Genomic DNA, 25,814 nt, shown 5'->3' on the forward strand with positions numbered 1-25,814 from the left:
ACCCAGAAACATGTTATTCTAGGCACAGAACTGCCTCCATAATTATGGAGTCCAGAGCAAGATAAAAATACGGGCCGCTTAAGTTATTAAGAATTTCAAGGGCTGGGGATGTGGCTCAAGCGGTAGCGCGCTCGCCTGGCATGCGTGCGGCCTGGGTTCGATCCTCAGCACCACATACAAAGAAAGATGTTGTGTCCGCCGAGAACTAAAATAAATGAATATTAAAAGATTCTCTATCTATCTATCTATCTATCTATCTATCTCTCTCTCTTAAAAAAAAAAAAGAATTTCAAAACGGTGACACCAGAACATTATTACACTAAGCATGGGACTCTTATAAGGGCAAAGCCCTCTGTTCGACCACAAAAGTCGCACGCCCACAAAGCAGGTCCCAGCGACGGGCTCCGGGGGATATCACCCCAAAGTCTTCCAGCAAGTGAGCTCCAGCCAGAGGAACTGAGGGCCCGCAATCCCCTCTCCGCCCTTAGGGGGCTAGGTACGAGGAAATCTGGCAGCACTTCTAAGGGTCCCGAGCAGGTGGGGCTTAATGGAGCTCAAACTCCAGACCTTCGCACCCGCACAGCGAGGTCACGTCTCCCAACCCCCAGCCTGGGCAAGGATCCCCAGACGTGGCAGGTCCCGGCCTTGGACTCAGCCCGGTTACTCATAAACCCGCAGGAGAGGGTAGGAGGCGGCGCGCGTGCACACCCTGAACCCGCGGCCGGGTACTGAGCCGCTCCGCGAAAACAGAGGGAAGATCGGCAAATCCTGATGGGCCCAGGGAGCGTCTCAGGGAACTGACGGAACCCGAAAGGCCCAAGGAGACAGAAGGGTGTATTAGGGAGCGTCTGCAAAGACTGCAGAGGGAAGCCAGGGATCGTCTAAAAAGGACTAAGCGGAAAAGGGGAGGTCTAGTAAAGGCTCTTCCTACAAGAACAAGGTTTCCACAAGCTAAACCCAGAAGGAAGGTGTGGGTCTGAGTCCCCCATCTGTGACGTAAAGGCGTCGGACACTCTTTGGGATAGAGTCGATGGAGCTTAGGCCGGCTAAGAGAACGAAAGAGAACGCTGGGGGATGGGACAAAGTGGAGGCTCCGGGGCAGTGTCCAAGAAGTTCAAGGCCAAATGATCTTTAGGGATCAACGGTAAATTGCATCCCTCGCTAAAATACCTCTCTTAGTAGCTAATCATCAACCGATTCTTTTGTGAACCCCGCCTCCCAGTCATTACATCTAGTTCCGCTGTCTCTTAAGCAGAAAGCTACCAGTTTCCCTGTAGTCCTCTCCACCAAGAGTGAATGCCCCTCCTCTGTCAAGCACTTCCTCCCGCCCACCTATCAATCACCGTACTCGGCAGTCCAGTTAGCGGATCAAGGGGGCGGAGCCATCAGGAGCGTCGCGTGACGTAGACAGCCTGCCGGCGGGGAAGCCGGGAGATGCATGACGAAGGAGGCGCGTGACGGAGGAGCGGTTGACGGAAGCTGCGGCAGCAGTCGGTGTAAACAAGGCCTCGCGCCTCCGCGGGTCCTGCGACCGCTCCTGGCTGCTGGGTGGTCCCGCACGGGGCGGTAACCGCCGGCTCCAGTGGGAGGTGCTTCTCGGCTTCCTCTCCTCTTTGGTGTACACACCCCCGGAACACCACGTGGGCGTGAGGCAAAGAAGGAGGGGGTGTTAGGCAGACTTCTAACTTCATTGGCTGTCGTTGCTGCCGGCTCCTGAAAGAAAGCACTCTGATTGGTCGGTAAGGGGGGTTGTCGGGGGTCTCTGAGTCCTAAGGCTTTTGATTGGTTGGATGAGATAAGCTAGTGAGGCGCTTTCTTCCGCGAGTGGTTTTGATTGGTTGACCGGAGGGGTTACCTGGGAATCCACCCCCCAGGGGACTTTGATAGGTGAGTTTGAGGTAGGAAGCTGAGAAATTCCTCTTGAAAGGATTCTTATTTGTGAGTTAAGGTCGCACCCTAAGCTTCACTCCGCGTTCTTTGCTCACAGGATTGGGGAAGGTTTGTGTTCCTGAAGCGTTGGGAGTTGTCATAGGCTAAAGAAACGGGATCTCAGTCACTAAGAAGGGTCTCCCTCCTAGAGATAGCTACCGCCATCAACTCAGGAGACCCTGGTCTTTCTAGAGCAGACTTTGCTTTCACCAAACCCAAGGAGGTGACAAGAGGAGCCTCTGCACAGGACCTAAGGATGCTGTGACCAGAAGATGGGCTCTCGGAACAGCAGCAGCGCAGGATCCGGGTCTGGAGACCCCTCTGAGGGCTTGTCCCGAAGAGGGGCTGGCCTGCGTCGGAGCGAGGAAGAGGAAGAGGAGGATGAAGATGTGGATCTGGCCCAGGTACTGGCCTATCTCCTTCGCAGGTAACTTACTCTCTGGTGTGGCTCCACAAAGTGCCACCACAGTCCCTTGATCCCAACTCTAGGCAAGAAAATTGCAGAGGATAGGGAATGAGCTTAGTCCAAGACGCTGTTCTGTTTAAACCGAGCAGCCTTTCCCTACTGCACACCCATGGCACTCAGCTCCATGCCCAGTAAGAGTGATTCTTAACCTGGGGCCAGTCAACAAAGGACCCACTCTTGTGTTGAAGGGGCTGCTTAAGGGAATTTCTCTGGCTATAACTACAGAATGTGATCTAACCTCCATGTAAGTAAAAGGAAAGAAAAAAGGGGGGGCATTGATGGGAAAGGAGTTATTTGAGAGGTAAAGAGTTGGGGAGGGGAGTGTTGAAGTAATTGACACATGATATGAGACCATGTGGATTTACTTGAAAAACAAGTTTAAATTGGCCTAACTCTAACAGTTTTTTTAAAGATTTTTTTTTTTAGTTGTATGGACACAATACCTTTATTTTTATTTATTTATTTTTAAATGGTACTGAGGATTGAACCCAGTGCCTCACACATGCTAGGCAAGTGCTCCACCACTAGCCACAACCCCAGCCCCAAATTCTAACACTGTTTTTGAGGAAAGAATGCCTTGAAGGGAGTAACCACCCCGAATTGACTGGAAAAGGGTACAGCTGGCTTTGTTTCTTTGTGTGTGGCTCCTTAGAAGATAAACTTTGAGAGCCCTTAAGAATATTGTGTTCCATGCTGGATTCCTCTAACAGAGGCTCAGAAGGAAATGCTCTCCTGTTTAGTTCTTGGAGAGGTCAGCTTAGTAGGTCAGCCTCCACAGCATGTTAGGGTTCTCTGCTCTTGCACCAAAAGTACAAATCAGTTTTCTACAGTGTCTTACGGGAGACTGAAAATAACAGCCAAGGGCTAGTTAGCCTCAAACATCAAAATGAGTACCAAAGGTAAGAGCTGGATAGCTGTTGACTCTGAATTTAGTTGGTTTGGAGAAAGGGGTCCCCTCCTTTATAATGGGGGGGGTCTCTCCACAGAGGCCAAGTGAGGTTGGTGCAGGGAGGAGGTGCAGCAAATTTACAACTCATCCAGGCCCTCTCGGACTCGGAGGAAGAGCATGACAGTGCCTGGGATGGTCGTCTCGGAGATCGATACAATCCACCTGGTAAGAGGATAGACCAAAACCTTAATGTTTAAAGATTTTTCACTAGGAAACCCTTTTTTATTCTGGTGAAGGATAATAGGTTAATTTGAAAAAAAAAAAAAAGAGAGAGAGAGAGAGGATGGGATAATTGAGGAAATGAGGGAATATAGCCCCTGTATATATTCAGCCATATTGGGTGGGCTTGGGCATAATTTTGCTGTCTTCTGGGGCTGGAAGACCCAGAAACTTCTTTTTGGTATTCACAGTGGATGCAACCCCTGACACCCGGGAACTGGAATGCAATGAGATCAAGACACAGGTGGAACTGGCCACTGGGCGGCTGGGACTTAGGCAGGCATCCCAGGAGAACAGTTTTCCTCGAATGCTACACCAGGTAGGCTTCTCCACCTCCAGCCAGCCTAGCAGCAGACCTGCTAGGCAACCAGAAGCTCTGCTAGCCCCAGAGAGAAAAAAGAAGCAAACTTTGCAAGGAAACCTCAAGTGCTGGGGCTGGAGAGTTAGCCAGTCCATATTGGACAGACTACTGTGTGTGGTGTCTGTTTCGGTAGCAAAAACAATTTCTTTGGAGGAGGGGGTTGGTGTGACTGAAGTGGCCCTCTATTTCTGCTAGCAATATTCCCCAATCCCTTCCATTTAGAGAGAACGGGGCCTCTGCCACCGGGGAAGCTTCTCCCTTGGAGAACGGTCTCGAGTGATGTCTCAGTGAGTATGGGGCTTGATGGAGAGATTCTAAGGGCCAGATAGATCTTTTCTCCTAAATATTGAAGGGGTAGGTGTTAAAGGATCTTCCGAGATATTAAGGTTAGTTAAAAGGGGTTGAGGCTTTGAGAATAAACAAAATGGAAAAGATAGAAATTTAGAGGATGGTGGAATAGCTGAAGGTAAAAGGGAATAATGTTCTTGTACTGGCATTACATTCTGCTAACTGAAATTCTTATTCTGAGCTCCACTTACCCTTCACTTTGCTTCCCCAGCTTCTTGCCCAATGGTCTGGGCTTCACTGATACCTACTCACAGAAGGCTTTCTGTGGTATCTACAGCAAAGATGGTCATATCTTCATGTCTGCTTGCCAAGGTACCAGACCCAGCTCCTATAATTATACTGCCTTTCTCTGGAACAAGGAATGAGTTTACTGAGGACAGAAAGTCACAGACCATGGAGCTCAGAACCTAATTTAGTGATGCTTAGTTAGCACCTGCTTCCCATGATAAAGGAAAGAGTCTACAGAGAGAGAGGTATGATCTAGGAAGGGTACAAAAAAGGTGTTCCATAATTCTGCCTGATTCCTACTTACACAGACCAGACAATCCGACTGTATGACTGCCGATATGGCCGTTTCCATAAATTCAAGAGTATCAAGGCCCGGGATGTAGGCTGGAGCGTCTTGGATGTGGCCTTCACCCCTGATGGGAACCACTTCCTCTACTCCAGCTGGTCTGATTACAGTGAGTATACACCAGACTTCTATGTCTCCAGCCTAGAATATGAGATCTCCATGCATCCTTCTCTGAGACAAGACTCCATGTTCTGTCCTGAGAAAATCACTCTCAAGGTTCTCTGATGACCTTACCTTTTTCCTGTGTCTTCCATAGCTTCATTTCCACATTCTGTCCACAGCCCTGAAAAATTTTTGTTTCTCTTGCTTCCCTCAGTTCATATCTGCAATATCTATGGGGAAGGAGACACACACACTGCCCTGGATCTAAGGTATTGGCTTCTCTTTCTCATCATACTCTCTAGAAACTTCTCAAGGAAGTCTCCCCAGGAGCAAACCTCTTGAACTAAAACTCCCGCTTAGAGGGAAAAGTATACTGGTTGCAAGTTTCTCTGCATGGATTCCTGGGAGGGAATTGTCAGCCAGAAGACCAGGGTGAAATAGACAGTTACAGGATTATTTATAGGTTCTCACTAAGGTGGTCCGCATTCTAGCATGTATTGGAAGGCTTTCTTGTTCTTTTTTTTATAATCCTTGTCAGATTCTCTGTAGATTAACAAAAGCTATAGGGTAGTCCACCCAACACAACTCCTTTGCTTTCTTCAGACCAGATGAGCGTCGCTTTGCTGTCTTTTCCATTGCTGTCTCCTCAGATGGACGAGAAATACTTGGGGGGTAAGTGTTTGTGGGGGATGTCCCCCTCAATTAATGAGATAGAGGAGCTCTGCTAGAGATCACTTCTGCTGTCACAGAGGCTGAACTGTTAGCTATGGAAAACAACCAGTCTTCTCTAAAGTTGGGGTTTATGAGCTGCTTCCCCTCTTGCTCACCATTTTCCCAACATGAGGAGACAGTTCTCAAGTCTCCTTGAAAACAAAGCTCACTCTTGTCCTACTTCCTGTATAGGAACAGACAAGGGTGTGACCCTCAAGAAAGCTTCTCAGCGGGACTCTCCAGAGTATACATAAAATTGGTCCACTCAGTCATGGCTCTAGCACTCTCCTTATCCCTTCCCTTTCAGGGCCAATGATGGCTGTCTGTATGTCTTTGACCGAGAACAAAACCGGCGCACCCTTCAGGTATTATTCCTGAGACTTAAAGCCTCTGTCTTCTGGTCTTTGACCTATTTTAAGGAATCTTAAGTGTGTTAGCCTTCTTCTCCTCTAGATTGAGTCTCATGAAGATGATGTGAATGCAGTGGCCTTTGCTGATATAAGCTCCCAGATCCTGTTTTCTGGGGGAGATGATGCCATCTGCAAAGTGTGGGATCGACGCACCATGCGGGAGGATGACCCCAAGCCCGTGGGTGCACTGGCTGGACACCAGGATGGCATCACATTCATTGACAGCAAGGTGGGCAGAGAGGCAGGGCAGCACAGCCAGGCTACTGAAGTTCTGGTTGCCCAGGAGGGTGTGAAGGATACTGGTGTGGGTATTTGATAAGCTCTTCATTAGCCAGGGTGTGCAAGAGCAGGAGTTTAGAGAACGGGCTTAAACTAGGAAACATGAGCTCTCTTATATCTGCCAATCCTTAAGAAGCAGGCAGGGTTTTCTTTACAAGAAAAGTAGAGGACATCTAATCTAGAATAAAATAGGATATTTAATCAGTACCCTGGACAAAGAAAGGAAAACCCTAACTAGGGGGTGAGATCTGAAGCAGAGCATCAAAGATGAACTCACCTGGATGAAGAAAGAGGCAAGCAAAATCAGAAAAGGAAAGGTTCTTACCCCTCAGCTAGAGCAGGGAACTAGATTAACAGGTAGTGACATGGCAAACTCTGATCTATCTTTGGATTCATAGGGTGATGCCCGGTATCTCATCTCCAACTCCAAAGACCAGACCATCAAGCTCTGGGATATCCGACGCTTTTCCAGCCGGGAAGGCATGGAAGCCTCACGCCAGGCTGCCACCCAGCAAAACTGGGACTACCGTTGGCAGCAGGTGCCCAAAAAAGGTGAAAATGGAAAGAACTGAGATGTAGACTTAAGAATTGGGTTGGAAATGAAGGTACTTGATCACTGGTAGGGTCTGGCCTGGGCTCAATGGATTCATCTGTAGCCTGGGAGTCCCGGAGCCCTATTACAACCCCCTTTTCTAGGCATTAACCCTTGATTCACTGGCCCACGAGGATCACCCAGAGCCAACCAGTACAAAAGTATATTGATCTGTTGACTGTTGGGTGGGGAAGGAGTTAATATTTGAGAGCTGGGGACATAACTCAATGGTAGAGCACTTGCCTAGCATGTATGAGGCACTGGGTTCAATCCCCAGTGTTGCCCAAAAAAAAAAACAAAAAAAGTCAAGACTAGAGAGACCATTGTCTCTGAGTCTTTGCTAAGAACAACTGGACAATCCAGAAGCAGACTCCCTAATCTAGAGCTTTCCATGAATCCTTACCCAGCCTGGCGGAAGTTGAAGCTCCCAGGGGACAGCTCCTTGATGACCTACCGAGGCCACGGGGTGCTGCATACCCTCATCCGCTGCCGCTTCTCCCCGACTCATAGCACAGGCCAGCAGTTCATCTATAGTGGCTGCTCCACTGGCAAAGTGGTTGGTAAGGATTGTGTCAGAACAGGGGGCCTGGGAAGAGCAGGAATGTTTCTCTGGCATTCCACCTATAATCAGAGCAACCAAAAAAAAAAGCCAAATGACAACTCCTAGTGAAATTTAATTTGGCCTGGAGCAGGGGAGGCTTAAACAGAGAATAAAAAACATTCTGTTTGTGAGCATTTTAAATTAAGAAAAGGGACATGGAATTCTGGTCAGTAAACATAATCGATTACTAAAAATATAGTTTGTTATGTTTTCTTAGTCAAGGAAAGGGGTTACAGATGAAAGGTAGGAGGAAACAGGCAAAAAGAATGACACAAAAAGAGAGCATCAAGTAGCAAAGGACTTGCAATCACTGAAGCAGGAGGAATGCACAAAAAGAAACACAAGCAGAACTATAGATAGAAAAAGCTTGACAGCATGCTGCACCTAGGTAGGTACCCATGCAGAAATGAGAGATGCACCTTGTCCAGCCAAGGACAAGCAGGTGCAGAATTCACTTTTGCCACTGTCTGTATCTTGCTAAGAGGTTTAAGGCAACTGTTTTCTTAAGTTAGGCCTTTGAATTTTAGCTGAGGATCAGGGATACCAACATACCATAGCCTCAACCTAAGCTGGGGAAGGAATCCAAAATAACCCCATTCTCATGGGAAAATGGGAAGTTGCCCAAGAGTTAGGTCATTGGTGCCTTTTGGGGAGCCAATGGGTGCCTTAAAGGTCTGTGGCAGCTCCTCTCCACTCTGGCTTTCCCGGACAGTGTACGATCTCCTCAGTGGCCACATCGTGAAGAAGCTGACGAACCATAAGGCCTGTGTGCGTGATGTCAGTTGGCACCCCTTTGAAGAGAAGATTGTCAGCAGTTCGGTGAGGTTGCAAGTTTGAGGGACCAGCACATGTCTGGGACTTAGACCTGGGAAGGGGCAGCACCCCCTGACTACTTGGTACCTTCTGCCCTGCAGTGGGACGGGAACCTGCGTCTGTGGCAGTATCGCCAGGCTGAGTACTTCCCGGATGACATGCCAGAGACAGAGGAACGCACCAGTGCCCCTACCCCAGTGCTCCGCTCTTGTACGGCCTTTTCCTCACCCCAGTAGATCAGACGTCCAGCTCCTTACAGGGTGAACCTCTCAACAAATTCTCTTCCTCTTTCTCCTCCTCTTTCTCTTCTGGGGAATGTCTGGAGGAATCTCTGGAATTGGGTGGCAAGAAACGGAAGCCCAGGCTTTTGGCTAGCCCTGGAAGATCCACCCCACAAGGCCAGGTGGTCTTCTCATGTATGCACACCCAGTAGGCTTGGGTTCCTATCTCTGGCCAGGGTCTGGTGGGACTTCTGCCAGCAAGAGAACTGTCCTGAGTGTTTTTAATCATGTTATGATGTTAGGTGTTTGCTCCTAGATAGATGCCTGAGGACAGGTGTAAATTAACCTGTCAGCCAGGCCCATTGCCCAGGTCTTCACATTGAGGATTAGATTGGCCAGTCAGAGAGCCAGGTGTCCTGTCCTTTCTTCTTGAGGTCTAAGGGGGTGGGGAGGGCAGGATAGATAAAGGTGTTTCCTTAGCACTCTCCTGGGGTGAAGATTATGTCTTCTCTCTTGCCTGGGTCTTTGGATTTGGACAGGCTGTGATGTGAGAGGCAGGGGTCTCCAAAAGTTTCATGCAGCCCCACATGGCACAGGCCCTACCTTTCTGAAAGTCCTGTCATGTTGGAGGTCAGCAGCTTCAAGGAAGGAGGTTGAAATAGGGCTCCTTTGTCCTCTCACTGGCTTTGGCTCCCTCAATAAATCCTCTGTGGGAACCTGGCTCAGTGTCTCTGCTCACTGTCTCTTTTTCATATCTAGTTCTTTTATCCTCTCACTTTAACAGTTTCAACAAAGCCTTCAGGTATGCTCCTCAGTAGAAGAAAACATCCTTTTGACACCCTATGAGAAAAGAAAATGCTAAAATTGTTTATTAACTGAGCCTTGCAACAGGGTCTCCCTGTCAAACTCAGAAACTTCCCAGGAGACAGCAGAAGATAAGCACAGTTTTTGTTACAGCCCAGGAATACTGTGAATAGCTCTGTTCTGGAGCTGCTCCAGTCTTCACAAGAGGTGGTGAGTGAACACAGAGCCAGAGAAAACCCCATCTGGATGCCTACCACTCAGAACTTCAGGCCTCAGAGGAAACTGAAGGCTGAGTGAGATTGTTTCACATCTGGCTCTGCCGAGATCTTTCCCCACAGCATGTCTTGCTCTCTAAGGCAATTTGGAAACCCAGGTGTACACTTCTAGGGGTTCTCACAGCAAAGGGTAAAAGGGGTACCTATTTAAGAGCCAGATGGGTATGGTGTTTTTGTTGTGAGGTGAGGTCTCACCACATTACCCAAGCTGGTCTCAAACTCCTGGACCCAAGTGATTCTTCTGCCTCAGCTTCCCAAGTAGCTGGGAATACAGGAGTAGCCATCATGCCTGGCCCCAAATAGATACTATTAAAAGATAACTGTCCAGTTCCTCAGCCTCTACATGTTCTTATTCCTTAGATTAATCTACCTAGTGTGAAACTATCATGCCAGATCTCTTTTCCCACCTGCCCTTTCAGTCCTCCTCCATCACTTCATCCCCAGGATCCCTCCCAGCTCACCCAGAATCTGTTAATTCCAGGGTGCCAAATTAAGAGGCAAATTAAAATCAGTACCCCCAAAGCCTCATCTGATCAAGGTCTCAGGGACCATCCATCCTCTCAGGCATTTTCAGTATAATTTTGTTATTGAACTGTGTAAACTGTTTTTAATACTAATTGTATATTTTGTACTACTAACAATTATAATGAAAATTCAGTCCAGAAGGAAAAAAGTTTTAGGACTTCATGATCACAGGAAAAAATTTTAATTAAATTTTAAATCATATGCTTTTTTGCAAAGAATATGACAAATGGCCAATAAAAGACTTTCCAGCATAAAAACATTAAGATAAATTCTGTGGGGAATATAGAAAAGAAATATGATCTCTGATTTAATATCTTCTCACGTTTTTAAAGTGGATAATGATGAGATATTTCATTACTGTAGTGTTTAGATTCCACTGGACACCTTTAAAAGAGTGATATAGGGCTGGCAATATAATTCAGTTGTAGAGCACTTGCCTAGCATACATGGAAGCCCTGGGTTCCATCCCCAGTACTGCAAGAAAAAGAAAAGTGATAGCTTTATTTTCAAATGTCAGCAGATAAAATACACTGGAAGCTATGTCTTTTTCAACTATTCAGAATCACAGATGGAACATTTCATGTCCAACTTAAAAAATGTGTGAGGAGGTCTGTAGGTCTTCAAAATTCTTATAGTGTCTGAGCAAAGAGACATGAAGGCCACTCTGTTGAAGTTTGGGATTTTAGGATTTGGAAGGTACTTCACTGATTATCTAATCTATCTTGATCAATTTATAGTTGAGGGCCCTGAATACAGAGAAGGATTGGCAGATTTTCCCAAAGTCAAAGTCACTGTTAGGACACAACCTGGGGAACCTTTCTTGCTCATTTATTTCACTGCCTCATGGGCCTCTACTGTGCTCTGAAAGCCCACCATCAGTTTTGAGGAATGAAGAAGGAAGACAAAAAAAGTGATCTTGAAATAAGCGACTTCTTGGGTCAGTTGCTCTCTTGCTGCTCCAGCCCAGTGGTGGGTTTGGGAGGCCCAGACTGGCAACCCTGAGGCTCAGGGTAATTGGTTGAGGACAAAACCTAAAGTTTTTATTTGTTTGATTTTGGTATTGGGGATTGAATCTAAGGGCACTCTACCACCATACTAGATCTCCAGCCCTTTTTATTTTTTATTTAAGTTGCTGAGTCTGATCTCTAATTTAGGATCCTTCTGCCTCAACCTCCCAAATCACTGGGATTATAGGCTTGTACCACCACATCCAACTGAAACTAAAGATTTTGTTTGTTTTGTTTGGGGTATCAGGGATTTAACCCAGGGGTGCTTTACCCCCACTGAGCTACATCCCCAACCCTTTTTTGAGTCAGGGTCTCACTTAATTGCTTAGAGCCTCGATAAATTGCTGAAGCTGGCCTCAAATTTGCCATCCTCCTGCCTCAGCCTCCCTAGTCAGTAAGATTATAGGTATTCACTATCACACCTGAGTAAACCTAATGTTTTGAAGAATTGTCCAGACTGGGGATTTCTTTTTTTCTAGGGTCACCTGTGACCTGAGAATAAACCTCATCTTTGGGGTTCTGAGAGTCTAACCTGGGCTACTAATCATTTCACACAAGATGCCTTTCTCAGAACATTTGAATTTCATCTATGTCATCATCATAAACACAAATGGTGCCCCATCAGATGTGCTCCCTTGTGCATTCATTGCACAACCATTGGTTTGCACAGCAGCCCTGGGCTAAATTAACCCTTTAGAGCCCCCTCAGTCCAGGGGTCACAGTTCACTGAAGTGGACACCACAGTTGATAGGCTTTCTGCAACCTGAAGGGGACACTATTGTGCACACCCACCTTGCTTCCCAGAACCCCAGGAGAAGGACTAGACCACACTGATAGTAAGACAGACACAGATTTGTTTGAATGACTTTTAAAATTTGGTTAGTTTTAACTTCATGACCTCTTATTTCCCTGTGGAGTCGAGTACAGAGTAGAGGGATTTGGGATGACCAAACTAAGGCAGGCACACTCAAGCAGGCTGTAGACATGACAGCCCTGAACAGTAGGCCTGGTCCTGAGACATGAATTAGAATGTAGTTGAAGGGAGCTAAGGACACGGGGCTAATAGGAAAGGACTCAGGCTGCTGTCAGGACACACATTATCACACACCCGAGGCCAGGACCCTGCTGACGTGACAGCCCTTCACCCTGGCCCCTTACTACCCCCCGCCCCTCTCCCCCGCCTGCTGGCTGCCAACAGGCTCTGCCCTGTATCTGCCACACCTGTCACTGCCTGTCCTTGTCCCGGCGAGGAGGGGGGCCCATCAGCCCCTCCTCAGCTGCCCAGCAGAGCAGGCAGTTAGTGGGGAGGGGAGGGAACATGGAGCGGGGGCCGGTGGTGGGGGCAGGGCCGGGGGCTGGGACCCGAATCCGGGCACTGCTGGGCTGCCTGGTGAAGGTGCTCCTCTGGGTAGCCTCTGCCTTGCTGTACTTCGGAAGTGAACAGGCTGCCCGCCTTCTGGGAAGCCCCTGCTTACGACGCCTCTACCATGCCTGGTTGGCAGCGGTGGTCATCTTTGGGCCCCTTTTACAGTTCCATGTCAACTCTCGGACTATCTTCGCCAGCCACGGCAACTTCTTCAACATGTGAGTCCACATAAGGGCATGGGACCCGGCTCCCTACACTCTGGGATCCCAGCTCCTTTCTCTAGGTTTCTGTTCTGCTGCCAGTCTGAACTCTAAAAATAGTATAGGAGGTTGAGGAGAAGGTCAGAGGGAGGGGGAAGGGGACAGTGTGGGGTACAGGGCAGGGGCAGGAGTAGAACTGAAGAGGAAATGTGGACCTAGAATGCTCAGTGGTCCTCTAAAGGGACGTTTAAATGACGTTTAAATGGCTGGGGGCTATAAAGGACATGGGCAGGAGAACCAGTGATGATGTGTAGAACTGGGGACAGACCAATGATGGGAACATTGACCAGGATGGGGAGTTGAGGCTAGGGGGTCTCAGTAGCTTTCTCTCTTCTCTGTCCACAGCAAGTTTGTGAATTCAGCCTGGGGCTGGACATGCACCTTCCTGGGGGGCTTTGTGCTGCTGGTGGTGTTCCTGGCTACACGGCGAGTGGCAGTGACTGCCAGGCACCTGAGCAGACTGGTGGTGGGGGCAGCAGTGTGGAGGGGGGCCGGCCGGGCCTTCCTGCTCATCGAGGACCTGACTGGTTCCTGCTTCGAGCCTCTGCCCCAGGGCCTGCTGCTTCACGAGCTACCTGACCGCCGCAGCTGCCTGGCTGCAGGCCACCAGTGGCGGGGCTACACCGTCTCTTCCCACACTTTCCTGCTCACCTTCTGCTGCCTGCTTATGGCTGAGGAAGCAGCAGTGTTTGCCAAGTACCTGGCCCATGGGCTGCCTGCTGGCACCCCCCTGCGCCTGGTCTTCCTGCTCAACGTGCTGCTGCTGGGCCTCTGGAACTTCTTGCTGCTCTGTACCGTCATCTATTTCCACCAGTACACTCACAAGGTGGTGGGTGCCGCAGTAGGCACCTTTGCCTGGTACCTTACCTATGGTAGCTGGTATCATCAGCCCTGGTCTCCAGGGAGCCCAGGCCATGGGCTTTTCCCTCACCCCCGCTCTAGCCGCAAGCATAACTGAAAGAAATAAAGGCACATCAGGCCTAGCTCTGTCTCCTTTCATTGTTCCTTTGGGTCCAAAGGTCCACTGGGGCTCCTCAACCATTCCTTCTGTCATCAGCCTTGAATATCCTTCTTTGTGCATTATCTCTATTCCTCCTGCTGTCCTTTCAGTCCCCTGATCTGCAGACTTCTGGCTCTCTGAGGCTGTGGTTTCAAGGGATGGTGCTGCTAAGGCAGGTGATAGTGTCCTTAGGTGTGTATATCACCCTCCCTGAGTAGGTGCTTCTCTCCAGCCTAATTTGTTTATTTTTTCTAATTTCTCCACTAAATCTCCTCTCCACTATCCTCAAGGGGCTGCCTCTCTGGGGACCCCATAAAGGAACACTTCCTATCTCTGTCTTCCTCATAGGGCATCTCTGTGCTCATTTATTTAACAATGTCTAAATGTCTATAAGTTTTTATATAAATTAATGCATTTAGTCCTCGCAACAACACTATCAGGTTGATTTAGTAATGTTCCTCTTTCACAATTGCAAAAACCCAGGCACAGAGGCTAGGTAATTTGTTCACAGATACTGAGCAGACAGGAATAGAAACCCAGGCAATAACGGTGCAATGGCTGTACCCTAAACCAGGGATTAACCAATTACTGCCCTCCTGTGGCCAGTTGTTGTATAGCCTGCGAACGAAAAGTGGTTTACTTCCGGCTCCCCCAACTCCCTGGGGATTGAACCCAGGGGCGCTCTACCACTGACCTACACACACCCTTTCATTTTTTATTTTAAGGCAGAGCTTTGCTAAGTTGCTGAGTCTGTCCTCAAATTTTTGATCCTCCTGCCTCATCCTCCCTAGCGGCTGAGATTGCAGTCATGTATGGCTGCATCTGATTTTTCCATTTTTAAGTGGCTAAAAAAATCAAAGAATAACATTTCATGGCACATTTAAATTATATAAAACTATAATTCTAGTGTCCATAAATTTTTATTGGAACCTAGCCACACTAATTCATTTATATAGTCTGCTTTTCTGTTACAATGGCAGAATTGAGTAGTTGCTACAGACACAGTAAGGCCCAGAAAGCCTGAAATACTTACCATCTCATTTCTTACAGGAAAAAAAAAAAAAAAAAAAAAAGATTGCTTAGCCCTAGTTTAAACCACTACATTACCCTCTCTTAACCACACACAAACACACACACACACACCACAAACTGGCTAATATCAGAGATAAGTGCTGTGAAGGCACTAGAACACTGATTTATAACAGAAATTTGGAGAGAAGTACTTTATAAGGGATAATGGAGAAAGATCTCCTTGAAGAGGAAACAGCTGATCTGAGAATTGAATGTCAACATCCAAGGGAAGGGTGTTTGAGGCAAAGGGCTTCTCAAGGGCAAATTATCCGAGGCAGAAATGAACAAGAGGCCTTTGAAAGACAAATGAAAAACCCAAGTATTTGCAAGTGTAATGAATGAGGCGGAAAGAAATAGAAAGTGAACTTGAAGGGGAGACAAGTGTCAGGTAGGGCCTTTGCATTTCATCTAGAGAGACGCAAACCTGTTGCTCTGCGAGAGCAGGTCATAGAGGAATGGAGCCTGCAGCTCCGGTCCCGAGGGGAGCAGATAAGGGATTGAGTAGGCATCGTGCCAATGTCTGAATATGGATTGGTGGGACAGAGGATGCCCATGTAGGCAGGGGACCATACTGGAGAGGCTAGAGAAGAGATGCCAGGTTTTGTTCCATTTTAGAAAAAAAAATAGAAGAATATCAAATAAGGTTTATTGTTCCAGGCCGAGCAGGGGAAGAACAGAGCCGGTAGCGGAGGAAGGGAGATGGGAGGCCGGGGCAGAGAGAGGCTGGAGGGGCGGAGGCAGAAGGCTGGCACTGAGAGGCGGGCGGAGATGCGAGACTGGAAGGCCAGCCTCGGAGGCGGGAACCAGAGCAGGGCGGAGAGGCGGAGGAATCGGGAGGAAGCACTCCTTTTGGGCTCTAGGGGGAGCCCAGCCTCAGCTGCCTTCCTGGCGGTCCGCCCCGCCCCAGTCCCGGGCAGTCCCCGCCTCCTCCAGTCCCTCCACTCCCCAATACCCAGGAAGGCCGTGCGGGTTGCGAGCGAGCTCTGCTTTCGCTTTCCCTTCCCGGTGCCCACTCCCGGCTCCTCGTGCGGCGCGAGGCCCCTCGCCCCGGCCATGGCCACACTCAGGGTCCAGCCTGAAGCCCAAGCCAAGGTGAGCGCCGCGGGTTGGAGCACAGGCCACTGGGGAGGCGTGGCTCGGAGACGCTGAGGGTTCCCCTGACCCGCCCCCGGCCCCTGGCCCTCTGCCCAGCCGCCACCTGTGTGGGGGCTACGTGCCCCAAGCACCTGACCCCAGGGAGAGGCTAGGTGGCCATGCTTCAGCGGAGTGAGGTGAAGCAGAGAATAGGACAGGAGGGGAAGTCCACTGGCCCAGAACCCCGGGGCCACACACAATTGGGGCGCCAGACATGCCCTTGCCACCGCGGTCTTTCCCTTAGAAAGGGCTTCAGATCTCATTCTGTGGGACACTCCGTCCCAGCCCACTGACAGAGGGCTCTCTTCACACTCCTCCTCACACAACCCAGGGGACCCCAGGGATGTTCTCAAATGAACCAGTCACCATTCACTGCCAGGAATGTTCTCATCCCCCAAATCCAGCTTCACAGGGATCCACTTCACCCTCCCCATATCCAGGTCTGCAGAGATCCCCTCCTCCACCACTCCAGTCCACCCTCACAGGGACCCATCCTCCATCTTCAGGTGTCACTTTGGAGGGATCCACTCCATCTCTCACACAACTCTAACTGTGACCAAATACATTGGCCTTAAGCCACCCTTTCTGAAGTGTTGCCTGTGCCCCACAGGTGGATGTGTTTCGTGAAGACCTGTGTACCAAGGTAAGACCTGCCCCATCAGCAACCCTTCTCTACCCAGTTCTTGCTGCTCAGCCATCCCTTGCTGGGCAGTGTCACCCCAGCCTCACTGCCTTGTAAAGGCATTTGAATCTGAACCCCATCCTCCTCCACCCCCACCTCACACACAGACAGAGAACCTGCTCGGGAGCTATTTCCCCAAGAAGATTTCTGAGTTGGATGCATTTTTAAAGGTATCAGGGCAGGGAACTAGAGAGTGGGGGCCAAGAGGAGAGTCTGGTGGGCCTTGAGAGGGATATCCTCATCTCCAGTCTTCCTCCAACCCTGCACCCAGGAACCAGCTCTCAATGAAGTCAACCTGAGCAATTTGAAGGCCCCTTTGGACATCCCAGTGCCTGATCCAGTCAAGGACAAAGAGAAGGAGGATCGGAAGAAACAGCAGGAGGCAAGCTAGGAGACCTGGGAGGAGGGGCCTAACCATGGGGAAAATCATCAGCTTTAGTCCTGTCTCCAAAGAGCCCTTCTTTCCCTACAGAAGGAAGATAAGGATGAGAAGAAGAAAGGGGAAGATGAAGACAAAGGTACTTGAAATTTATGTAGTGAAAAAGAGTTGGGTCCCAAGCTGCAGGAGCTCCTTCCGAAGGATTCCTTTCCACACAGGCTGCCATGTAACTGACCCCTTGCTCACTTTCTAGGTCCTCCCTGTGGCCCAGTGAACTGCAATGAGAAGATTGTGGTCCTCCTGCAACGTCTGAAACCTGAAATCAAGGATGTCATCGAGCAACTCAACCTGGTGAGCCCTCCCACTTCTACCCTCCTGCCTTCATGTGAAACCCTTTGTGCTCTTGGTCCAACAGTTAGGGCATGGCACTTGCTAGGTCTCAGCAGGAGAGGACACAGCAAATGAAGGAGGCTAGGGAAGATGGGAACCTGGGATTGGATGTGAGCTGATGTGGTTTTGATGCTATTCCCTCCCTCCAGGTCACTACATGGTTGCAGCTACAGATACCTCGGATTGAGGATGGGAATAATTTTGGAGTGGCTGTCCAGGTAAGAGCATCACCCTACCCCCAATCTTCCTGTATAACTTGTATATCTTTTCCCTACCACCCCCACACACCCACAACCATGCTTTCTTTCCCTAGGAGAAGGTATTTGAGCTGATGACTAGCCTTCACACCAAGCTGGAAGGCTTCCACACTCAAATCTCTAAGTAAGTGACCAGCCACCTGCACCCTTGTACACACTCTGTTTGTTTGGGGAAAGAGGCCTGGGCTTTCTCCTTCTTCCACTCCATACATAATACTCCTATCCACAGGTATTTCTCTGAGCGTGGTGATGCAGTTACCAAAGCAGCTAAACAGCCCCATGTGGTAGGTGATATCCAGGTCAGGGTGCATGGGGGAAGTACACATTTCAAATCAGGTCTGACCCTGAGTTTCCACAGGGTGATTATCGGCAGCTGGTCCATGAGTTGGATGAAGCAGAGTACCGGGACATTCGGCTGATGGTCATGGAGATCCGCAACGCTTATGTGAGGGGGCGAAGGCTGGGCAGGGGTGGGCAGACCCCTTTCCTAGGTCATCTACTCCCTGACCTTGCAGGCTAAGTGTCAACAATGACAAAAGTTTGGCCTCTCCACAGGCTAGAAGTGAGGTACAGAACCACTGAGGGCCTGTGACTTACCCTCACTCCTCTCTGGCCCTATAGGCTGTGTTATATGACATCATCCTGAAGAACTTTGAGAAGCTCAAGAAGCCCCGAGGAGAAACAAAGGGAATGATCTATTGAGAGACTTCTCTCTCATTCTGTGATGAGTACAGCAGAGACCTTCCTGCTTTTTACCAGGGATCCCAGACTTTCCCTTACCTTCCTACCATTGAGGTTTCTTCCTCACTTTGCCTCCCAGGCACAATAAATATAGTCATACTGTTGCCCACCAGCCCAAGTCTCTTTATTGGATCCTGAACCCTCTGGTCCTAGCTCAGACATTTTCATTTGTGGAACTAACCCACTGGGTAATTTGGATGTTCAGCTGTTGGTTGGTCCAATCCTGCCGGATGTCATCAAGGTGGCAGTCAAAGTCCACAAGGTGTTGGTGGGCCCGGCCCTCTAGTAGTGCTCCCACCATTTGCCGTGACTCTTCCCAGTCCCTCCACATCACTCTGAAATAGAAAACCCCACTGAAGTCAAACAGCAGGACAGTGGGGCCAGACACTGACTTAAGAGAAGTTGGGTTTTGAGAAGAAGAAAGACCAAGGACAGAGAAAGACCAAGGACAGAGAAGGTCCAGGAACCTTGGGCTTCTAAGGTGAGGTGGAGGGAGTGGGGCACTCACAAGTTCTTGTCCTTGGGGACCCAGCGGAGACCTTGGTTCTCTAGGACGATGACTGGAGGCACTCGAGGCTGAGGAACCAGTTTCTGATTATCCAACTGGGTAGACAAAGAAGGGCAGATAAGAGTTTCAAGGATCTCCTTCCTGACTCTCTCCACCTCCCCATCTTGAAACCCAAGCCTCACCATAATAAGTACTGCATCAGGAAAGAATTCTGCAATTCGCCCAGCAATTTTCAAGGCCAGGGGCCCAGGGCTGTGTAGAGGGAAGATCAGAGTGAGCAGCCAACTGTGGGTAGACCCCATCCATTTGAGCTGGGCTTCCCAGGTCTCATAGATGCGGTCGTAGTTGTGGACTTTCCCTGTAGCTGGCCTGAGGGGGATGGGCCTGCTGGATGCTTGATGAAGGATTGCTTGATGCTTGAGTGCTGTGGGAAACAGGTGCTCAGACACTGCTGGTGAGAGCAGAAATCAAATGTGGTCTTTTGGAGGGTAATTTGGCATAAACCATCCAAATTGAAAGTGTAATATTTAGCATATGCTAACCAAGAGAGTCGATTTATAAAGAATTAACAGTAGTAGGGGCTGGCGATATAGCTTAGTTGGTATACCTACTTGCCTCGCATGCACAAGGCCCTGGGTTCATTCCCCAGCACCACAAAAAAAAAAAAAAAGTGTAGTAATAGAAAATTCTTTTTTTTTTTTTTTAAGAGAGAGAGAATTTTAATATTTATTTTTTTTTTAGTTATCGGCAGATACAACATCTTTGTTTTGTATGTGGTGCTGAGGATCGAACCCGGGCCGCACGCATGCCAGGCAAGCACGCTACCGCTTGAGCCACATCCCCAGCCCCTAGAAAATTCTTAACATGGAGATAACCTCAATGTTTAAATAAATTATGGTATATCCATATTCACATACTATAGCGGTTGTGTTAAAGCAGATCTTGGTGTGGAGATCAAAAGATGTCAAATATTTATTAAGTGAGGGAGAAAGGCAAATTAGAAAACAGTATTTCTAACTTGATTTATATATGTGATGTATATATATAAACACATATATATAATTACATATATCAAGGGTTTTTTTTCTAAGTTGCTGGTTAGGGTTCCTCTGTGTTCTTGCAGCACTTGGGTGACACCTCAGTTAAAGCAAGATCAGCCCCATCTTGTTGAAACACAGTTGTCCTTCCCACCCATGTGGCAGCCCCTCCAGGGAAGGTCTTATTTATCTTTATATCTCCTTACTCTACTATCCAGCATAGTGCCTGATGTACAGACCCTGCTCCTGAGCATTTGATGAAAGAAAGATGGAATGAATGACATTAGTTCATTTGCATCCCACCCACAATCTCCATAATCCTTTGCCTTCTACTTCTGACTACCCCACTCACCTCTGGTCATCCAGAGCTGCATTGGCATGGTAGTACCCAGCCACCACCAGACCGGCCTGTGTGCCCCACACGTCCACCTGTCGTGGGAAAGGAGCCATCAGTAACTAAACCATGCTGCTGGCTCTGTGGGTGCGCATTGCTGCCAAGGGGCTGGGCATGGACTTGAGCTAATGGTGTTAGGAGACTAGCCAGAGGGTCGGGGTTGGGGATATGTGCCCCGTAGTGACACCTGGTTGAGGGCGACCTCCAGCATGACGGACAAGGCCAGGTGGCTGTGGAAAAGGGGCACACAATCGGTGAGGCACAGACATTCTCCAGCCCGCGGCGTTGGCGCCAGCAATAGTCCATTGACCGCAGCGTGCGGGTACCGGGCCGCGTGCAGGCACATCTTCACGTAGGCCCGGGCCGAGATTTCCACCTCCCCCATGACAAGCGGGACCTGCTGGGACGCAGGAAACCGGATTAGTGTGATTTCTCCACCCCGCGCAGGCGAGCTTGGCCTTTCCCGGTGCCCTATCACTTAGATTTGACCGTGATGATGACACGTCTGGAAGGCAGCCGATGGACTCAGGGAGATCTAGGTCGGGAGCCCGCCCCCAGCGTAGCGGAGAAGGCGGTCGCGGTCGCATGCCGCCACGCCAAGCTCCTCCTCTCGGCCCCTAGCGACAGGCTCAGGTCCGCGCCGGCTCCTAGAAGAACACGCTTGAGTCCCGCCCAAGTTCCGCTCTTTGATAGGTCTACAGGATCTCGTTTTGTCCAATCAACGACCGCGCTCGAGTCTTGCCCCGCCCTTGCCTCGGGCGAGGAGGAAGTAATGCGCAGAAGTGAAAGAAAGGAAACCACGCGCTTCTTGGCTGGGTTATCCGACTTTTGCTCTTGATTGCTGGTTGGCTCTGCGGATTACCTGTTATCTCTCCAATGATCCCCTCAGAACTAGCTGGGTGCCCGCAATCAGGCAACAGAGGATCTTTGAAGGTGGGGAAAAAGCCGACTCCCTTGCTCCTATTATAAATGAGATATATAAAGACGTAGATATAGATGGACTTCCAAACTGTCAAATGCTATGGAGCATTCTTATTCCATATTTTAAAACGGGACAAGGGGTCTAGGGTTGTGGCTTAAAGGTAGAGCGCTCGCCTAGCATGCGTGAGGCACTGGGTTTGATCCTCAGCACCACATAAAAATTGATAGTGTCCACCTATAACTAAAATATAAACATAAAAAAAAAAAAAAAAAAAAACGGGACAAGGCCCTAGGTTAAAGAACAGTCCTATGGAGTTTATAGCAAAGATCACAGCAGAGGATCCTTGTCTCTACCACCTTTTCAGAGCTGAATACCAAAAGGCAATCACAAAGAAAGCAAATAGCTGAAATCGGGTAAAAGGGACCAAAAAAACAAAACATAACAAACTTTACAAATCATTGTTCTCATAATGATCTGTGATACATTAACTTTATCACAATGGCTTTGAAGGACTTTCCCCCTCTGCCAGCCCTTAAGAAGTTCACTTATTCGCCCTTAATCCTCCCAGGGAAACAACATTCTCTTTCCAGGCTTGCTATGAGCTAAGGATTTTCATTTGGTTTGTATTCCTGGACCTCAGCCACAGAGCTTTCCCATCTATCTAAAACTTGATTATTTCTGTAAGGGCTCTGTTCAGGTGTGTTTTTACCATGAAACATTCATAAGACCACTAGATGGAAATAACTCTGATACTCCAAAATGTGGATTATCTGCATGGCATATAACAATTTCCACCCTGTTCTTTAAGAAGACCTCTTAAGAAGAAAATGAGCATCTAATTCATTTTTGTCTTCCTGGTACTTTTTCCCATTCCCACCACATTCACCTCAGCACTCAATGAATGTGCTTCAAATCAATGACACACCACAGGTAATCACACAGTATAGGTCATTTATTTTCCATCTCAGTACATAGATGGTTTCTCTTCACCCTTTGGGTTGACAATTTTCTCTAGGTTGCTGCTGATGATATGATAAAGCTCAGCCTGCAGGAAGGGCAGAAAAGCAGGAGTTAGGTTCTTAGCCTCCAGCACCACCCCATCCATCCACCTCCCTTAGGAGTCTATTCCACACTCACATAGAAGGCCCTGAGGTCCAGAACCATGGCCCTGAGCTCCCCATAGGCTGCCTCATCTCTCTCATGCACTAAGGCCCGGTAATCCATCTGGGATACAGGAGGCAAAGCTGAGTCAGTCCCATGGGAGGCTGGATTATCAGTTTGGTTTCCTCAAATAGGGAATAGGTAACTTGAAGATAAGCTTCTACTCAGCACCAAGGAAGGGTATCCCATAGGATAAGGCAGAAGAAAATGTCATGGTTGTGGAAGCCCAAACTAGGCAATGCTTTTTCTTTCTTCTGTAATTTTTTCTTTAATTTTTAGGGGACAGGGTTTTTTTCTTTGTTAATTTTTGTAATTACTTTTTTTAAAGAAATATTTTGATTTAATATTCTTCACATTGGGAAAGTCATGAAGAAGACCTCTTCCCACCCACCTCCAGTCCCACCCATAGTCAGTCAGCTAAAAGACTGGTGGGCTATGCACTCACTACATGGGTCTCCTTGGAGGCCTTAGCCACAGCATCCCCACGTTCTGAGAAGTACCTGTCACAAGCAAAGGATATAACACAGATTGTGTTCAGGGAGATATATTCAAATCCCCTTCCCAGAATCTCCCATCACCCTGATAGGACTGCCTAGCTTTGGCAGTTCCAAATGAATGTCCTTGCAGCCTTTCATGCAGCAGCCCTCACTTGGAAATGGTTGTCTGAAAGGCTTCCACTTTCGTCTTCACAGCATTCACCCTCTCCAGCACCTTCTCCTGTGGTGACATGGGAGGCAAAGAGAATACTTCATCTCCTATCTCCTTCATTAGCTCCCTTTCCACCTAATTCATGCATAACTCCTATGTCTCCCAAGTTTCCTTTCTGTGTCCTCAGTCACCCTTTTCTTACCTGGATTGCCACCCCAAAATCATTTCCATCCTCAATCTTAGGGATCAGATGCTGGATCCAAGTGATCACCTACATTAAGAGGAAGAATCATTCAACAAACCTACTGGGTTCTTATGCCACTTTCTAATAACAGCTCTATTTAATTGAGCACTGATTATATGCCAGGCTTTGTGCTATAAATTATTTATCTCATTTAATTTTTAATTGTCACGTGCGTGTTTGTGTGTGTGTTTTGCAATACTGTGGATACAACCTAAGGGCACTCTACTACTGAGGTATATCCCCAGCCCTTTTTATTTTTTATTTTTGAGAGAGAATTTTGTTAAGTGACCAAGGGTGGCCTCTATCTTGTGATTATTCTGTCTCAACCTCCCTAGGAGTCACTATGTCTAGCCCAACTTATATATTCTTATTATACTCATTTAACAGATAAAACACCAGAGTCGCAGAATGTCTCCCCTGCCCCCCTGCTGAGTTACAGAATGTCTAAGTGACTTAGGGTTATCAACTTGGTAAGTGAGAAAATAAGGATTTGAACCCAGATTCCCTCTAGGATCCACACCTTTAAACCAATTCACTCTATTCCATCATCTCCACTGTGTACCTGATACAGCAGTACAATATGAGGTTATAGAGTGGATATAGCAGTCTCACATTTCAAGAGTGCTACTGTAATAGCAAAGGTCTAACAGAATTAGAACAAAGGGGATCTAAACCCAAAGCACAGAAGGAAGTTTCTTTGTTTGGGACTAGGTCTCTGGATGAAGGCCTTGCATCTCTGAAGGAGATATTTATTTTCTCTTCCCACTTCTCCCAGTTCCCAGGCTTACCAGAATACATTTCTCTTTGAGAGTCCAGACTTCTGGCTTAACTAGAGCAAGCAGGGCCAGGACCTTCTCATTCCCGGGGAGAAAGCCACACTTGGGTACTGTGAGAAAGAAGGGATTTGGGCCCTTTCTCCTCTAGTAGTCAGTGTGTCATTTCCCCTTCCCTGATCACCCCTTCCTCCATTACCTTCTTTCTTCTCCTGCTTATCTGTTTCCATCTAAGGCAAGAACGGGGTAAAGAAGCTTTCTTTAGAAAAGTCATGGAGGCCAAAAGGCTATCAGCTCAGTTGGGTTTATAGTCTAAACCCTGTACCCTGGGTGCCTCACCTCATCATCCTTGGGTGGGGGGTCTGGGATGGGTATGTCCAGAGGGGCCCGGAGGGAGGTCAGGTCAGCCACATTGAGGGAGTCCTCCTGCACAGAGTTCAGTGTCAGTGCTGCCCAGCCTCTTCCCTTCACCCTAAGTCATAGCCTTCCCTCTACACATTTGCCCTTTGCTTTGCAATCTAGGCTCAGGCCTTTCACACCATTCTGATACTTTCAATCCACAACTCACAATTGTTCTCTGTGCGCTGAACCCAGTTGATAGTTAAAGAGGGTGTGCAGAAAGGAGAGGCCACAGGATGGGGCAGAAGGGACCCACACTACTCACGTGCAAAAGCTGACTCAGGTACATGATTTTCTGTGGCAAGAATCTGTAGAGGAATTCCTCAGCCTGTGGGTTACATTGCAAGTTTGGGGAACCATAGAAGACCATCAGTGAAATGTGTGAAAAGTGAAACTGGACAGGCCCTTGGAAATTATTGAGTTACAAATGAGGAAACTGAAATGTTGGAAATGAAGGGACTTGCCCATGATTGTAAGTGTTAGAACCAAGTTTAGGACTGAGGTGTTCCTGCTTTGAGGGTCATGCCTTTCCCTCCCCATCAAAAGAGGGGAGGAAAGTGGGGGAAGAATTCTTAGAGGGTCAAATTAAAAGTAGAAATCAATAATTAAGAGTTCATCCTGGGTGTAGACTTGGTAAGGAAAGTAGGGACCAAGTCTAGGGTGGATTCGGGGTCACTGAGGGGTTGTGACACTCAAGTATTGCTCTAAGATTCTGGGCCAAATCACTTGAATTCAGAGTCTTACCTCCTGGAAAAGATTTTGTCTGAAGACATCCACCTGCAGACAGCAGTACCCGGATATTAGTTTAAGAGTTTTTCAGTTGTCAAGAGTAAGATCCCAGCCCCAAAGGGTTGCCATCCAACTGTGGCTATGGCCTTTTCCACAAACCAGTTTTCCTTGGAAATCCCTGCTCCAGTACAGAAAGTGGTGAAAGGGCAGGAATCTGGAAATTACCGTACAGAAGTGAAAGCACTACAGACAGGTTGGGGGAGTTCTCTGGCACGGCCTCGGTCCCCTAGATCACCCAGCTTGGCCTCCGTTAGAAGGGTTCCCCGTCCCCCCGTCCCCGTCCTGGTTTCCGGTTCCCGGTTACCTGTTTTCGGGCCTCCCCACTCAGGCGCACCCCACAAGGCTTGGCCATGTTGCTCCAGTTGCCAAATCTTCGATCTCCGGGACTCTAGCCCCGGCTTTCGCTTTCACTCCCAGTGTCCAGGCCCGCCCCCCTCAGTCCCGCCCCCTTTCGGCTTACCCCCTCCCACACA

At 48.5% G+C, this 25,814-nt stretch overlaps 6 protein-coding genes across 21 annotated transcripts in view; 3 read left to right on the plus strand and 3 right to left on the minus strand.

Annotated features, from left to right (window-relative positions):
• Nrl (neural retina leucine zipper) overlaps positions 1-1,617 on the minus strand; it is a 143,531-nt gene extending 141,914 nt beyond the window's left edge. For both annotated transcript variants that reach the window (XR_009228718.1, XM_046465165.2), the window contains exon 1: positions 1,349-1,617. The gene's annotated coding sequence lies outside the window, so the exon portion shown is untranslated. The remainder of the gene's footprint in view (positions 1-1,348) is intronic.
• Dcaf11 (DDB1 and CUL4 associated factor 11) lies at positions 1,596-9,295 on the plus strand. 12 transcript variants are annotated; one of them, XM_046465142.2, is made up of 15 exons: positions 1,596-1,739; positions 2,122-2,356; positions 3,382-3,509; positions 3,755-3,882; positions 4,147-4,211; positions 4,484-4,584; positions 4,809-4,955; positions 5,163-5,217; positions 5,552-5,620; positions 5,967-6,024; positions 6,113-6,298; positions 6,747-6,900; positions 7,348-7,500; positions 8,254-8,360; positions 8,456-9,295. In XM_046465142.2, the coding sequence occupies exons 2-15, from the start codon at positions 2,202-2,204 to the stop codon at positions 8,588-8,590; spliced, it is 1,641 nt and encodes a 546-aa protein (XP_046321098.1). In that variant the 5' UTR covers positions 1,596-1,739; positions 2,122-2,201; the 3' UTR covers positions 8,591-9,295. The 12 variants fall into 12 exon arrangements, with proteins under 12 accessions (XP_046321098.1, XP_046321103.1, XP_046321102.1 ...); XM_046465147.2 differs by having other exon boundaries at positions 2,150-2,356; XM_046465146.2 differs by having other exon boundaries at positions 1,602-1,739; positions 2,127-2,356.
• A 3,194-nt stretch (positions 9,296-12,489) lies between these two features.
• Positions 12,490-13,795, plus strand: Fitm1 (fat storage inducing transmembrane protein 1). The gene is made up of 2 exons (XM_046465152.2): positions 12,490-12,770; positions 13,158-13,795. The coding sequence occupies exons 1-2, from the start codon at positions 12,505-12,507 to the stop codon at positions 13,768-13,770; spliced, it is 879 nt and encodes a 292-aa protein (XP_046321108.1). The 5' UTR covers positions 12,490-12,504; the 3' UTR covers positions 13,771-13,795.
• A 2,013-nt stretch (positions 13,796-15,808) lies between these two features.
• Positions 15,809-18,578, plus strand: Psme1 (proteasome activator subunit 1). Of its 2 annotated transcripts, none has more exons than XM_046465160.2 (11): positions 15,809-15,975; positions 16,628-16,660; positions 16,807-16,869; positions 16,971-17,081; positions 17,172-17,217; positions 17,332-17,429; positions 17,618-17,686; positions 17,782-17,849; positions 17,955-18,009; positions 18,084-18,170; positions 18,281-18,401. In XM_046465160.2, the coding sequence occupies exons 1-11, from the start codon at positions 15,937-15,939 to the stop codon at positions 18,305-18,307; spliced, it is 696 nt and encodes a 231-aa protein (XP_046321116.1). In that variant the 5' UTR covers positions 15,809-15,936; the 3' UTR covers positions 18,308-18,401. The 2 variants fall into 2 exon arrangements, with proteins under 2 accessions (XP_046321116.1, XP_046321115.1); XM_046465159.2 differs by having other exon boundaries at positions 15,811-15,975; positions 18,347-18,578.
• Positions 18,569-21,038, minus strand: Emc9 (ER membrane protein complex subunit 9). Of its 3 annotated transcripts, none has more exons than XM_046465162.2 (5): positions 20,593-21,038; positions 20,364-20,440; positions 19,157-19,226; positions 18,975-19,042; positions 18,569-18,801 (listed from the first exon to the last, which is right to left on the minus strand). In XM_046465162.2, exons 1-5 carry the CDS (start codon positions 20,788-20,790, stop codon positions 18,621-18,623), a joined length of 594 nt encoding a protein of 197 aa, XP_046321118.1. In that variant the 5' UTR covers positions 20,791-21,038; the 3' UTR covers positions 18,569-18,620. The 3 variants fall into 3 exon arrangements, with proteins under 3 accessions (XP_046321118.1, XP_046321117.1, XP_046321120.1); XM_046465161.2 differs by having other exon boundaries at positions 18,975-19,069; positions 20,593-21,029; XM_046465164.2 differs by having other exon boundaries at positions 18,975-19,069; positions 19,157-19,398; positions 20,593-20,645.
• Positions 21,039-22,258: 1,220 nt separating this feature from the next.
• On the minus strand, positions 22,259-25,781 carry Psme2 (proteasome activator subunit 2). The gene is made up of 11 exons (XM_046465254.2): positions 25,646-25,781; positions 25,297-25,329; positions 24,818-24,880; positions 24,493-24,579; positions 24,353-24,383; positions 24,169-24,266; positions 23,339-23,407; positions 23,138-23,205; positions 22,934-22,988; positions 22,465-22,551; positions 22,259-22,372 (listed from the first exon to the last, which is right to left on the minus strand). The coding sequence occupies exons 1-11, from the start codon at positions 25,691-25,693 to the stop codon at positions 22,292-22,294; spliced, it is 720 nt and encodes a 239-aa protein (XP_046321210.1). The 5' UTR covers positions 25,694-25,781; the 3' UTR covers positions 22,259-22,291.
• Positions 25,782-25,814: the final 33 nt, after the last annotated feature.

This window comes from Marmota monax, unplaced genomic scaffold (assembly GCF_021218885.2).
Source record: "Marmota monax isolate L192 unplaced genomic scaffold, Marmota_monax_Labrador192_F-V1.1 WCK01_AAM20220418_F8-fsc00079, whole genome shotgun sequence".
Taxonomy (NCBI): Eukaryota; Metazoa; Chordata; class Mammalia; order Rodentia; family Sciuridae; genus Marmota; species Marmota monax.

What these genes read in the sequence shown, in the direction of transcription:
- Dcaf11 (XM_046465142.2), top strand. Translation starts at nt 2,202, where the DNA reads ATGGGCTCTCGGAACAGCAGCAGCGCAGGATCCGGGTCTGGAGACCCC. An exon ending in CGGTCTCGAGTGATGTCTCA is followed by an intron (nt 4,212 to 4,483) that starts GTGAGTATGGGG and finishes TTGCTTCCCCAG; the next exon opens with CTTCTTGCCCAATGGTCTGG. An exon ending in AGAAGATTGTCAGCAGTTCG is followed by an intron (nt 8,361 to 8,455) that starts GTGAGGTTGCAA and finishes TCTGCCCTGCAG; the next exon opens with TGGGACGGGAACCTGCGTCT.
- Fitm1 (XM_046465152.2), top strand. Translation starts at nt 12,505, where the DNA reads ATGGAGCGGGGGCCGGTGGTGGGGGCAGGGCCGGGGGCTGGGACCCGA. An exon ending in CACGGCAACTTCTTCAACAT is followed by an intron (nt 12,771 to 13,157) that starts GTGAGTCCACAT and finishes CTCTGTCCACAG; the next exon opens with CAAGTTTGTGAATTCAGCCT.
- Psme1 (XM_046465159.2), top strand. Translation starts at nt 15,937, where the DNA reads ATGGCCACACTCAGGGTCCAGCCTGAAGCCCAAGCCAAG. An exon ending in TCATCGAGCAACTCAACCTG is followed by an intron (nt 17,430 to 17,617) that starts GTGAGCCCTCCC and finishes CCCTCCCTCCAG; the next exon opens with GTCACTACATGGTTGCAGCT. An exon ending in ATTTTGGAGTGGCTGTCCAG is followed by an intron (nt 17,687 to 17,781) that starts GTAAGAGCATCA and finishes TTCTTTCCCTAG; the next exon opens with GAGAAGGTATTTGAGCTGAT.
- Emc9 (XM_046465161.2), bottom strand. Translation starts at nt 20,790, where the DNA reads ATGGGGGAGGTGGAAATCTCGGCCCGGGCCTACGTGAAGATGTGCCTG. An exon ending in GCAGCTCTGGATGACCAGAG is followed by an intron (nt 19,227 to 20,363) that starts GTGAGTGGGGTA and finishes CCCTCTACACAG; the next exon opens with CCCTGGGCCCCTGGCCTTGA. An exon ending in CTGATGCAGTACTTATTATG is followed by an intron (nt 19,070 to 19,156) that starts GTGAGGCTTGGG and finishes TTGTCTACCCAG; the next exon opens with TTGGATAATCAGAAACTGGT.
- Psme2 (XM_046465254.2), bottom strand. Translation starts at nt 25,693, where the DNA reads ATGGCCAAGCCTTGTGGGGTGCGCCTGAGTGGGGAGGCCCGAAAACAG. An exon ending in CCTCCAAGGAGACCCATGTA is followed by an intron (nt 22,552 to 22,933) that starts GTGAGTGCATAG and finishes CCTGTATCCCAG; the next exon opens with ATGGATTACCGGGCCTTAGT. An exon ending in TGGACCTCAGGGCCTTCTAT is followed by an intron (nt 22,373 to 22,464) that starts GTGAGTGTGGAA and finishes CCCTTCCTGCAG; the next exon opens with GCTGAGCTTTATCATATCAT.